This window comes from Oncorhynchus keta, chromosome 8, assembly GCF_023373465.1.
Source record: "Oncorhynchus keta strain PuntledgeMale-10-30-2019 chromosome 8, Oket_V2, whole genome shotgun sequence".
NCBI classification, from domain to species: domain Eukaryota; kingdom Metazoa; phylum Chordata; class Actinopteri; order Salmoniformes; family Salmonidae; genus Oncorhynchus; species Oncorhynchus keta.
In genome coordinates this window covers 39,265,466-39,280,386 of record NC_068428.1, presented here as the reverse complement: position 1 = coordinate 39,280,386, position 14,921 = coordinate 39,265,466, and the positions used below count along the sequence as shown (strand labels likewise).

Sequence of the window (14,921 nt, the reverse complement as noted above, 5' to 3'; positions counted from 1 at the left end):
CTTCCTACCTCCTCTCCTCTCCCTACCTCCTCTCCTCTCCCTACCTTCCTACCTCCTCTCCTCTCCCTACCTTCCTACCTCCTCTCTCTCTCCCTACCTCCTCTCCCTCTCCCTACCTTCCTACCTCCTCTCTCTCCTCTCCCTACCTTCCTACCTCCTCTCCTCTCCCTACCTCCTCTCCTCTCCCTACCTTCCTACCTCCTCTCCTCTCCCTACCTTCCTACCTCCTCTCCTCTCCCTACCTCCTCTCCTCTCCCTACCTTCCTACCTCCTCTCCTCTCCCTACCTCCTCTCCTCTCCCTACCTCCTCTCCTCTCCCTACCTTCCTACCTCCTCTCCTCTCCCTACCTCCTCTCCTCTCCCTACCTCCTCTCCTCTCCCTACCTTCCTACCTCCTCTCCTCTCCCTACCTCCTCTCCTCTCCCTACCTTCCTACCTCCTCTCCTCTCCCTACCTCCTCTCCTCTCCCTACCTCCTCTCCTCTCCCTACCTTCCTACCTCCTCTCCTCTCCCTACCTCCTCTCCTCTCCCTACCTTCCTACCTCCTCTCCTCTCCCTACCTCCTCTCCTCTCCCTACCTTCCTACCTCCTCTCCTCTCCCTACCTCCTCTCCTCTCCCTACCTTCCTACCTCCTCTCCTCTCCCTACCTCCTCTCCTCTCCCTACCTTCCTACCTCCTCTCCTCTCCCTACCTTCCTACCTCCTCTCCTCTCCCTACCTCCTCTCCTCACCTTCCTACCTCCTCTCCTCTCCCTACCTCCTCTCCTCTCCCTACCTTCCTACCTCCTCTCCTCTCCCTACCTCCTCTCCTCTCCCTACCTTCCTACCTCCTCTCCTCTCCCTACCTTCCTACCTCCTCTCCTCTCCCTACCTCCTCTCCTCTCCCTACCTTCCTACCTCCTCTCCTCTCCCTACCTTCCTACCTCCTCTCCTCTCCCTACCTCCTCTCCTCTCCCTACCTTCCTACCTCCTCTCCTCTCCCTACCTCCTCTCCTCTCCCTACCTTCCTACCTCCTCTCCTCTCCCTACCTCCTCTCCTCTCCCTACCTTCCTACCTCCTCTCCTCTCCCTACCTTCCTACCTCCTCTCCTCTCCCTACCTCCTCTCCTCTCCCTACCTTCCTACCTCCTCTCCTCTCCCTACCTTCCTACCTCCTCTCCTCTCCCTACCTCCTCTCCTCTCCCTACCTTCCTACCTCCTCTCCTCTCCCTACCTCCTCTCCTCTCCCTACCTTCCTACCTCCTCTCCTCTCCCTACCTCCTCTCCTCTCCCTACCTTCCTACCTCCTCTCCCTCTCCCTACCTTCCTACCTCCTCCTCTCTCTCCCTACCTCCTCTCCTCTCCCTACCTCCTCTCCTCTCCCCTACCTCCTCTCCTCTCCCTACCTTCCTACCTCCTCTCCTCTCCCTACCTCCCTACCTCCTCTCCTCTCCTCTCCCTACCTTCCTACCTCCTCTCCTCTCCCTACCTTCCTACCTCCTCTCCTCTCCTCTCCCTACCTTCCTACCTCCTCTCCTCTCCCTACCTTCCTACCTCCTCTCCTCTCCTCTCCCTACCTCCTCTCCTCTCCCCTACCTTCCTACCTCCTCTCCTCTCCCTACCTTCCTACCTCCTCTCCTCTCCTCTCCCTACCTTCCTACCTCCTCTCCTCTCCCTACCTTCCTACCTCCTCTCCTCTCCTCTCCCTACCTCCTCTCCTCTCCCTACCTTCCTACCTCCTCTCCTCTCCCTACCTTCCTACCTCCTCTCCTCTCCCTACCTTCCTACCTCCTCTCCTCTCCTCTCCCTACCTCCTCTCCTCTCCCTACCTCCTCTCCTCTCCCTACCTTCCTACCTCCTCTCCTCTCCCTACCTTCCTACCTCCTCTCCTCTCCCTACCTTCCTACCTCCTCTCCTCTCCCTACCTCCTCTCCTCTCCCTACCTCCTCTCCTCTCCCTACCTTCCTACCTCCTCTCCTCTCCCTACCTCCTCTCCTCTCCCTACCTTCCTACCTCCTCTCCTCTCCCTACCTACTCTCCTCTCTCTACCCTCTCCCTACCTCCCTCCTCTCCCTAGCTCTCTCCCTCCTCTTCTCTCCCTCCTCTCCTCTCCTCTTCCTACCTCCCTACATCCCTCCTCTCCCTGCTTCCTCTCCTCTCCCTACCTCCCTACCCTCTCCCAACCTCCTCTCCTCTCCCTACCTCCCTCCTCTCCCTAGCTCTCTCCCTCCTCTCCTCTCCCTCCTCTCCTCTTCCTACCTACCTACATCCCTCCTCTCCCTACTTCCTCTCCTCTTCCTACCTCCCTACCTCCCTCCTCTCCCTACTTCCTCTCCTCTCCCTACCTCCCAACCTCCCTCCTCTCCCTAGCTCTCTCCCTCCTCTCCTCTCCCTCCTCTCCTCTTCCTACCTCCCTACATCCCTCCTCTCCCTACTTCCTCTCCTCTCCCTACCTCCCTACCTCCCTCCTCTCCCTACTTCCTCTCCTCTCCCTACCTCCCTCCTCTCACAAGCTCTTTCCCTCCCCTCCTCTCCCTCCTCTCCTCTTCCTACCTCCCTACATCCCTCCTCTCCCTACCTCCTCTCCTCTCCCTACCTCCCTACTTCCTCTCCTCTCCCTACCTCCTCTCCTCTCCCTACCTCCCTATGTCCCTCCTCTCCCTACCTCCTCTCCTCTCCCTACCTCCTCTCCTCTCCCTACCTCCTCTCCTCTTCCTACCTCCCTACTTCCTCTCCTCTCCCTACCTCCCTACTTCCTCTCCTCTCCCTACCTCCCTATGTCCCTCCTCTCCCTACTTCCCTTCCTACTCTCCCCTCGCCCTTCCTCCCAGATGGGTGTATTGCCTCCACGGCTAACCTGGGGGATGTTGCGTGATACATGTTTTGTATGTATTTGGATAATTAATTTGCAGGGCCTATATTGCAAATGCAGACATGGACACATGCAAACACATAACCTCACACACACAGATGACTACACACACATACACACACATACAATGCATGCTTACACACACAGACACACACACACACACTCAATGCATACTTACACACAAAGACACACACACACACAATGCATACTTACACACACACACAGACACACACACAGACACACACACAATGCATGCTTACACACACAGACACACACACAATGCATGCTTACACACACAGACACACAATCAATGCATGCTTACACACACAGACATAGCTGGACAAACGTAGGGACAGGTGGTGAGATAGATGGTCAGATGGACATATACACACACACACACACATACACACACATACACACAGATTCTACATTCTCTCTCTCTCTCCTTGTCTCTCTCTCTTGTCATTCTCTCTCTCTCTCTCTCTCCTTGTCTCTCTCTTGTTATTCTCTCTCTCTCCTTGTCTCTCTCCTTGTCTCTCTCTTGTTATTCTCTCTCTCCTTGTCTCTCTCTGGTCATTCTCTCTCTCTCTCTCTCCTTTCTCTCTCTCTTGTCATTCTCTCTCTCTCTCCTTGTCTCTCTCTTGTTATTCTCTCTCTCTCCTTGTCTCTCTCTGGTCATTCTCTCTCTCTCTCTCCTTTCTCTCTCTCTTGTCATTCTCTCTCTCTCCTTGTCTCTCTCTTGTTATTCTCTCTCTCTCCTTGTCTCTCTCTTGTCATTCTCTCTCTCTCTCCTTGTCTCTCTCTTGTTATTCTCTCTCTCCTTGTCTCTCTCTTGTTATTCTCTCTCTCTTGTCATTCTCTCTCTCTCTCATTCTCTCTCTCTTGTCATTCTCTCTCTCCTTGTCTCTCTCTTGTCATTCTCTCTCTCTCTCTCTCTCTCTCTCTCTCCTTCACTCTCTCTTGTCATTCTCTCTGTCCTAGTTTACAGTCTAATAAACCAAATTCAGAGATTATCTAAATTGTATTTCAAGTTAAAGTTTAATCATTTAAATGTTGGGTCAGTAACTGTTCTATCCTTCCCAGACATAAATAAACACACACACACACACACCACATTAACTCATATCCTGTAAGCTATCGATCTGAATGTAAGTCATATAGAAACGACAGTTAGAGACAACCCTTTTACCCTGTGGACCTCTGGGTAAAAAGCAGGACAGTGAGACAGACACACAGTTTGAGATCTTCCTCATAGGTAACTAACTCTAAGTTGTCGATGTAGTGGGTCAAACGGCATTAAACAACAACAAAAACAAACAGAAAATATTTGTTCCTTAGATCTGTAAGCTAATGAGTCACAAAGAGGAGTAGACAGGGAGTTACTATAGTGGTGGAATGTCCCCTGAGCCCTGTGAGATGTTATGAGCTGCACCCTGGAACTGTTGATGGGTTTAAACACAGTCCTGCTTCAGGCTCACCTGTCCATCACCCTCACCGATTCCTCTCAACTGAATAAAACTGTGGGGTGATTCGTCTGACAGAAAATAACACTGTTTCTGCCGCTAACACACAATGCAGTTGTATCGTCTCTTACAGGAATAAATGTGATCTAACTATACATATAGTAGGTGCAAGGCAACAGGCAACCTCTATTGCAGTACTCATGAGCAGTGAGCACATTATCTGCATACTTGGGGAAGGGGATTGCTTTGAACCTGATGAAAAACACCTGTAATACCAAATTCCTGTCCTAATCCTGTTGCTGATGAATTAAACTGACACCAATTTGGACTCCTCTCAACCTGCTATGAAAAGAGAATCAAACCACCTGATTTTTGTATTTCTCAGGCCTGTAGACAACGGCATGATTGCTGCTGTTTGAAAGGTGACAGCGGAAGTCAGCCAGCTGCGGGTGACAGGGAACACGGCACAGCAGATGGAGGCTGCATGCCGAGACTACACCAATGTTACGGTCTCATCAGCCCACGAGGCCACGTCACAACTGACAATAACAGGATCTACACTGAGAAAGTAGTCTTTCCTTTGTCTTGGTGAAATTCTAGAAAGCCATGTGACGTGCAAAATACGTTTTGTTAAAAAGACATTGGTTAAATGGAATTCTTCATGCTGTCATGATTTTATTAGCTTTTAAAAAATTATTATTAATTGGCATTGATATTTGAGGTCGGGGATTAAAACACTGAAAGATTAAAAATGATAGAATATAAAGAAGATTAAAACATGTAATATAATGGGTTAAATCCAGTGAAAACGGGGGTGGGTAAATGATTAGTCTAGATGTTAAATGGCGGTGTGTGGGATAGAACGGGTCTAACCCTGCTCAACAAGAAACACATTGGACACAGATTACATCACAGACCTCTGTTATGAATTAGCTAGATTAGGCCACTATGAAATTGGACATATGCACGGGAGAGAGCACTGGGAAAACTCTGGATTGATTTCATTGATTTCAAATTGGATTATCGGACTTAAAAAAAAAAATCATATGCCCACAAGCATCTTCAATCAGATGTAGCCTAATCTATAACATAACAGGTCGTGCCTGGAAAAATCACATCGATAAACTACACATGACTCATGATTTAAGGCAGTAAATGAAGGCCTTCCTACTTGAATCCACCAGCGTGGAATCCACAACGAAGAAGCAGATAGCTCAAACATTTCGGTGACCTTTTCGGTGAATAATTTAGATACATTTTCCATTAAGTTATACCAGACGGCTGAACATCGACTACATTTGTACAAGCTTGATCCACATGCTCTTTCTTGGCCCCAATAATTTAGTATTCAGATTGGGATTTTTGTAAATAAAGTTTAGGTCTACAAAAACGCCTATGCAGCAGCAGCTGCCGCGATCAAAATAAACTAAAGAAACTAGACTGCGTAGAATAATGACAGAATTAACATGCACCTGCATTTCACACTGACATAATAAATAGGGATAATGTGGCAGAAAATGATATAGGCAATACCATCCTCAAAATGCATGGCTGAATGGGCTAACTGAAATAATACATGATCTCAAGGAAATCATGACTGAACATGAAGATAATATATTTCACGACGCAATGACCATGGCACTATTCTAAATATTGGTGCAGTGTGTGTGTGTGTGAGAGAGAGAGAGAGAGAGAGAGAGAGAGAGAGAGAGAGAGAGAGAGAGAGAGAGAGAGAGAGAGAGAGAGAGAGAGAGAGAGAGAGAGAGAGAGAGAGAGAGAGAGAGAGAGAGAGAGAGAGAGAGAGAGAGAGAGAGAGAGAGAGAGAGAGAGAGAGAGAGAGAGAGAGAGAGAGAGAGAGAGAGAGAGAGAGAGAGAGAGAGAGAGAGAGAGAGAGAGAGAGAGAGAGAGAGAGAGAGAGAGAGAGAGAGAGAGAGAGAGAGAGAGAGAGAGAGAGAGAGAGAGAGAGAGAGAGAGAGAGAGAGAGAGAGAGAGAGAGAGAGAGAGAGAGAGAGAGAGAGAGAGAGAGAGAGAGAGAGAGAGAGAGAGAGAGAGAGAGAGAGAGAGAGAGAGAGAGAGAGAGAGAGAGAGAGAGAGATCATGTAAATTGAATGATAAGGTGTTATGTATGACTAAAGTCTAATTGCAAAGAAATGTAAAGCCTTCCAAGAAAACGAGACGGCAGACGGAATCCTAACACAGTAGCGTATGATGTCATAAGGTGAATGCACCAATTTGTAAGTCGCTCTGGATAAGAGCGTCTGCTAAATGACTTAAATGTAAATGTAAATGTATGACTGTCACACGTGTTCTCGCCAAATTGTACTTTAAAACACATGCAATTTGAATAGAACATAGTTTCCCAAACTATGGATGATGATTGGGTCGTGTGTCCTGTGTGGCTCAATTGATAGAGGTTATGGGTTCAATTCCCACGGGGGACCAGTGTGAAAATGTATGGGCTTACTAATGTAAGCTGCTCTCGATATGACTAAAATAAAGAAATCTGTGATGTCTCCTGATATGAAAATGGTTTTAGAACACCTATTCATACAAGGGTTTTCATTAACACTGGACAGTTACGCACATGGACACAAATGTAAGAATGTAACAATAAGTTACTAGAATTAATAAATAAGTTAACTTTTAATGTGGAATTTAAAATTGTTAAATTAAATTGTACGTTTTGGTTGCACAATTATTTTGGTTTTAAATGTTAATTAATGATTGCATAAATATGCCCAAAACATGCACCTATGAAGGCGTCATAATACCCATGAATGTCGTCTTCACAGATAAAGACATTCTGCACTTTCCATTTTTCAGGTTTTGCAGCTCGTGCTTTAAAATCAGACCATTCCAACCCTCTTGGAAAAGATCAAAAAGTGGTTTGCAATGAAACATAAACAGCTATAGAAGAAGTGTGTTTATAGTATACCGTGTTGCTCCAGTATCACACTGTAAACATGTACATTCATCCTCATTCATTGCCAGTGATAATGGTAATTGAATTCAGTATTTTATATACAAAATTCCCATATTTAGGCAATTATCAAATGATCTATAAGGTGATCATACTCACGTCGTATTGTTTCTCTTTGAGACAGTGATAGGTGCTGAGGGTTCCCCTGCTTGCGACGGGACATTGCCCCTGCATCTACTCTGGCATCGCCCGGAAAACTGCGCGTGGGTTCGGCTTGCTCCGTGGTGCTCCGCTGGTCTGGTGCCCGGTAACTTTTTCAAAGTGCTTCCAATTAAGACGACTAACATGAAGCTACAGTAAGTGAAAAAGAGCCACGTTTTTTTTATTGAAGTTGTTGAAAGGCGGGTAAAACGTTTGTCAACTGTCCAGTCCTCGCAGAATTATTTCACCCTAAGCGCAACACCTGGAGGGGTTAAACTGTTGGAGTTACAGCAGACACATGCAAGTTCATGCAAATATTTCTGCTTGGTTATTTTGTGTCAATAACCTCAACGGAATTACTGCAATAATTGCAGAGAATAAAAATAATTGGAATTCCGACGAGGTGCCCTCTGCCATCTGCGTTCACTACTGGGGTAGCCTACCGTGCATGCCACTCTTCGCTCGATGGGCCAATATTCGATTCAACTGTCACCTCTTCTCCTCTGTTATTTTCTCGCAGAATTACAACAAATGTCCTATTAATTCAATAACTGAACCCAAAAAATTCCACCGGTGTTGGGTCTGCTAGGTGCTGTGAGCTTTGGCACCATTCAGTCCTCGCACTGCGAGTCTTGACAGTAGCGAAAAGAATGGCACAGAACTCTCCGCTCTAGGAGTTGACAGAGGGAGACGGAGACAGACCAACAGCCAGCCAGTCAGAACACCTCCTATTTTTCTCCTTCCAAACAGCAGAGGTCCAATGTTTCTCTTTCTCCTTTCACAGTGACGAGTCTGTCCTATCGCTTTGGGAGAATCCCGCGTGTGTGTGTGGCTGGGATTGCCTCCGTAGAATGGGATAAGACTTCAGATTCAAGTGCGGACGTGACGTTGCGTCCACGCTGAGAGAGACATCAGTGCGACTTGGGAGGCGACGAGCAGTGACTCGCGCGCCCATTAGTGGGCTATCGTTAGTGCGCGCGTTTGGCGCGTGCGGGAAGATATCAAGTGGACACGGAGAAACCAAAACAACCCAGTTCCGGTGCCGACGAAACGTTCCAAATTGGTTTCACAATGATATGATGGCATATCATGTCACTGATTTGGATTTTTTTCAGTAAGTAAGGCTACTTTGAGTCTGAAAAATTAATTGAAGACTGACTTTTAAGCAATACGCATAGAAGCGGGTTTCTTCAACATTCAGTACGGACATTGGCTTTTCGTAAATGCTATAGCAATTTTTCCTTAAGCCTATGTTTATCACTAATGCAATGTTTCAGTTATTTAGAATGTTGCACATTTGTAGGCTAGAAGAAGACACGTAGACCTACAGAACAATAATGCAAAGTAATAAACAATATATTTTTTAAACTATACACTGTTGTGAGGACAATATATTTAATTTTGTGCATTTATAACGATTCTTGAATTGATTGATTGATTAATTGAGGTAGCGAACGTGTAATATTTCAAAGCAATAAAAATAACTGGAAAAGCAATCAATTACTACAAAAGACAGACATACTGCACAGGTATGTCAAGGCGGGAACACCTCCCCTGTGTTTGCCTGTGTTCTTCTACATATTCATCCCTGCCTTGTTGTGAAGCAACAGTACCCTCTGTTGGCATGACGATGTTAGACTATATGCCAAGCTTCCCCTATCCTACCTCTCGGTCTGTTCATTTGTTTATAATAGTAGTTCATTTTGATTTCATTTTATAGAGTGGTAAAGCATTTGACCTGGATACACTATCAGATTTTCTCACATCATCTGTTGGACAGACGATGTTGTTTATACCTCTTAACATCCCCCTGTATCTGTGTCTTACATCATTGGATTTCATTTTATAACATGTATTATTAGCGAGTGGTTCAGAACAGTTGACCTCTCACGTAATTGCCACTTAAATTGCCATAGTAGTGATCTCCATAACACCATTCACAATTTCAATGTTGATAGGATGGTTCAGGTTATCAATGAACAGTACTAGGGTTAGAGCCTCCTTGAGAAAAATATATTACTGTCTGGTCATAAATTGTATGGTGAAACTAAATGATCCACTTGAGAGATATGATATAACGGTGCCAGATTCACTTAGAGGTGATTTATGGGTCACTTAATAGCTAATTGTTATTTTATGCACTTACATAGTTCAGTGCTTCAGGCATGTAGATGTCCAATCCAAGGCTTTTACCTCAGGATATCCAGTCCATGCCCCAGTTGCTGTAAAATAAGGAGATTCTTCTATCTGATTAAGTATAATTGTATTTTTATTATTATTATTTTGAACGTGTATTTAACTAGGGAAGTCAGTTAAGAACAAATGCTTATTTACGATGACGGCCAAAAGGCAAAAGGGCTCCTGCGGGGATGGGGGCTGGGATTTAATTTTTTCTTTTTATATATATATAGGACAAAACACACATCACGACGAGAGCCTATACAACACTATTTAAAGAGAGACCTAAGACAGACAACACTACAATACTGCATAAAGAGAGACTATACAACACTACATGAAGAGAGACTATACAACACTAAATAAAGAGAGACCTAAGACAACACTACATAAAGAAAGACTATACAACACTACACAAAGAGAGACTATACAACACTACACAAAGAGAGACTATACAACACTACATAAAGAGAGACCTAAGACAACACTACATAAAGAGAGACTATACAACACTACATAAAGAGAGACCTAAGACTGCACTACATAAAGAGACTAGAGAACACTACATAAAGAGACTATACAGCACTACATAAAGAGAGACTATACAACACAACATAAAGAGAGATTATACAACACTACATAAAGAGAGACCTAAGATAACACTACATAAAGAGAGAACTAAGACAACACTACATGAAGAGAGACTATACAACACTACATAAAGAGAGACCTAAGACAACCCTACATGAAAGATAGACTATACAACACTACATAGAGAGAATATACAACACTACATTAAGAGAGACTATACCACACTACACAAAGAGAGACCTAAGACAACACTACATGAAGAGAGACTATACAACACTACATAAAGAGAGACCTAAGACAACCGTACATGAAGATAGACTATACAACACTACATAGAGAGACTATACAACACTACATGAAGAGAGATTATACCACACTACACAAAGAGAGACCTAAGACAACACTACATAAAGAGAGACTATACAACACTACATAAAGAGAGACTATACAACACTACATAGAGAGACTATACAACACTACATAAAGAGAGACTATACAACACTACATAAATAGAGACTTTACAACACCTCATGAAGAGAGACTATACAATATTACATAAAGAGAGACTGCACAACACTGCATAAAGAGAGACCTAATATAACACTACATAAATATAGACCTAAGACAACACTACCTGAAGAGACTATACAACACTACTTAAAGAGAGACTATACAACACTACATAAAGAGAGACTATACAACACTACATAAAGAGACACCTAAGACAACACTACATAGAGAGACTATACAACATTACATAAAGAGAGACTACACAACACCACATAAAGAGACACCTAAGACAACACTACATAAAGAGAGACCTGAGATAACACTTCAAAAAGAGAGACCTAAGACAACACTACATAAAGAGAGACTATACAACACTACATAAATAGAGACTTTACAACACCTCATGAAGAGAGACTATACAATATTACATAAAGAGAGACTGCACAACACTGCATAAAGAGAGACCTAATATAACACTACATAAATATAGACCTAAGACTACACTACCTGAAGAGACTATACAACACTACTTAAAGAGAGACTATACAACACTACATAAAGAGAGACTATACAACACTACATGAAGAGACTATACAACACTACATAAAGAGAGACCTAAGACAACACTACATGAATAGACTATACAACACTACTTAAAGAGAGACTATACAACAGTACATAAAGAGAGACCTAAGACAACACTTCATAAAGAGAGACTAAACAATACCACATAAAGAGAGACTATACAACACTACACAAAGAGAGACTATACAACACTACATAAAGAGAGACCTAAGACAACATTACATAAAGAGAGACTATACAACACTACATAAAGAGCGACTATACAACACTAACTAAAGAGAGACCTAAGACAACACTACATAAAGAGAGAACTAAGACAACACTACATGAAGAGAGACTATACAACACTACATAAAGAGAGACCTAAGACAACCCTACATGAAGAGAGACTATACAACACAACATAAAGAGAGACTATACAGCACTACATAAAGAGATACTATACAACACTACATGAAGAGAGACTATACAACACTACATAGAGAGACTATACAACACTACATAAAGAGAGACCTAAGACAACACTACATAAAGAGAGACTATACAACACTACATAAAGAGAGACTATACAACACTACATAAAGAGAGACCTAAGACAACACTACATAAAGAGAGACTATACAACACTACATGAAGAGATACTATACAACACTACATAGAGAGACTATACAACACTACATAAAGAGAGACTATACCACACTACACAAAGAGAGACCTATTACAACACTACATAAAGAGAGACCTAAGACAACACTACATAAAGAGAGACTATACAACACAACATAAAGAGAGACCTAAGACAACACTACATAAAGAGAGACTATACAACACTACATAAATAGAGACCTAAGACAACACTACATAAATAGAGACTATACAACACTACATGAAGAGAGACTATACAACACTAAATAAAGAGAGACCTAAGACAACACTACATAAAGAAAGACTATACAACACTACACAAAGAGAGACTATACAACACTACACAAAGAGAGACTATACAACACTACATAAAGAGAGACCTAAGAAAACACTACATAAAGAGAGACTATACAACACTACATAAAGAGAGACCTAAGACAGCACTACATAAAGAGAATAGAGAACACTACATAAACAGAGACCTAAGACAACACTACATAGAGAGACTATACAACACTACATAAAGAGAGACCTAAGAAAACACTACATAAAGAGACTATACAGCACTACATAAAGAGAGACTATACAACACTACATAAAGAGAGACCTAAGACAACACTACATAAAGAGAGACTATACAACACTACATAAAGAGAGACTATACAACACTACATAGAGAGACTATACAACACTACATAAAGAGAGACTATACCACACTACACAAAGAGAGACCTAAGACAACACTACATAAAGAGAGACTATACAACACTACATAAAGAGAGACTATACAACACTAAATAAAGGGAGACCTAAGACAACACTACATAAAGAGAGACCTAAGACAACACTACATCAAGAGAGACCTATTACAACACTACATAAAGAGAGACTATACAACACTACACAAAGAGAGACCTGAGAAAACACTACATGAAGAGAGACTATACAATACTACATAAATAGAGACTATACAACACCTCATGAAGAGAGACTATACAACACTACATAGAGAGACCTAAGACAACACTACATAGAGAGACTATACAACATTACATAAAGAGAGACTACACAACACTACATAAAGAGACACATAAGACAACACTACATAAAGAGAGACCTGAGACAACACTACATAAAGAGAGACTATACAACACTACATAAATAGAGACTATACAACACCTCATGAAGAGAGACTATACAATATTACATAAAGAGAGACTGCACAACGCTGCATAAAGAGAGACCTAATATAACACTACATAAATATAGACCTAAGACAACACTACCTGAAGAGACTATACAACACTACTTAAAGAGAGACTATACAACACTACATAAAGAGAGACTATACAACACTACATGAAGAGACTATACAACACTACATAAAGAGAGACCTAAGACAACACTACATGAAGAGACTATACAACACTACTTAAAGAGAGACTATACAACAGTACATAAAGAGAGACCTAAGACAACACTTCATAAAGAGAGACTAAACAATACCACATAAAGAGAGACTATACAACACTACACAAAGAGAGACTATACAACACTACATAAAGAGAGACCTAAGACAACACTACAAAACAGAGACCTAAGACAACACTACATAGAGAGACTATACAACACTACATAAAGAGAGACCTAAGACAACACTACATAAAGAGAGACTATACAACACTACATAAAGAGAACCTATACAACACTACATAAAGAGAGACTATACAACACTAACTAAAGAGAGACCTAAGACAACACTACATAAAGAGAGAACTAAGACAACACTACATGAAGAGAGACTATACAACACTACATAAAGAGAGACATAAGACAACCCTACATGAAGAGAGACTATACAGCACTACATAAAGAGATACTATACAACACAACATAAAGAGAGACTATACAACACTACATAAAGTGAGACCTAAGACAACACTACATGAAGAGAGACTATACAACACTACATAGAGAGACTATACAACACTACATAAAGAGAGACTATACCACACTATACAAAGAGAGACCTATTACAACACTACATAAAGAGAGACCTAAGACAACACTACATAAAGAGAGACTATACAACACTACATAAAGAGAGACTATACAACACTACATAAAGAGAGACCTAAGACAACACTACATAAAGAGAGACTATACAACACTACATGAAGAGATACTATACAACACTACATAGAGAGGCTATACAACACTACATAACGAGAGACTATACCACACTACACAAAGAGAGACCTATTACAACACTACATAAAGAGAGACCTAAGACAACACTACATAAAGAGAGACTATACAACACTACATAAAGAGAGACTATACAACACAACATAAAGAGAGACCTAAGACAACACTACATAAAGAGAGACTATACAACACTACATAAATAGAGACCTAAGACAACACTACATAAATAGAGACTATACAACACTACATAAAGAAAGACTATACAACACTACACAAAGAAAGACTATACAACACTACACAAAGAGAGACTATACAACACTACACAAAGAGAGACTATACAACACTACATAAACAGAGACCTAAGACAACACTACATAGAGAGACTATACAACACTACATAAAGAGAGACCTAAGAAAACACTACATGAAGATAGACTATACAACACTACATAGAGAGACTATACAGCACTACATAAAGAGAGACTATACAACACAACATAAAGAGAGACTATACAACACTACATAAAGAGAGACCTAAGATAACACTACATAAAGAGAGAACTAAGACAACACTACATGAAGAGAGTCTATACAACACTACATAAAGAGAGACCTAAGACAACCCTACATGAAGATAGACTATACAACACTACATAGAGAGACTATACAACACTACATAAAGAGAGACTATACCACACTACACAAAGAGAGACCTAAGACAACACTACATGAAGAGAGACCATACAACACTACATAAAGAGAGACCTAA

General features: G+C 42.2%; 1 protein-coding gene across 1 annotated transcript in view; it reads right to left on the bottom strand.

Annotated features, from left to right (window-relative positions):
• LOC127931439 (B-cell lymphoma/leukemia 11B-like) overlaps positions 1-8,555 on the bottom strand; it is an 18,777-nt gene extending 10,222 nt beyond the window's left edge. The window contains exon 1 of the mRNA XM_052524176.1: positions 7,394-8,555. Within this exon, the coding sequence (XP_052380136.1) occupies positions 7,394-7,457 (64 nt within the window). The 5' untranslated portion in view covers positions 7,458-8,555. The remainder of the gene's footprint in view (positions 1-7,393) is intronic.
• Between the last annotated feature and the right edge of the window lie 6,366 nt (positions 8,556-14,921).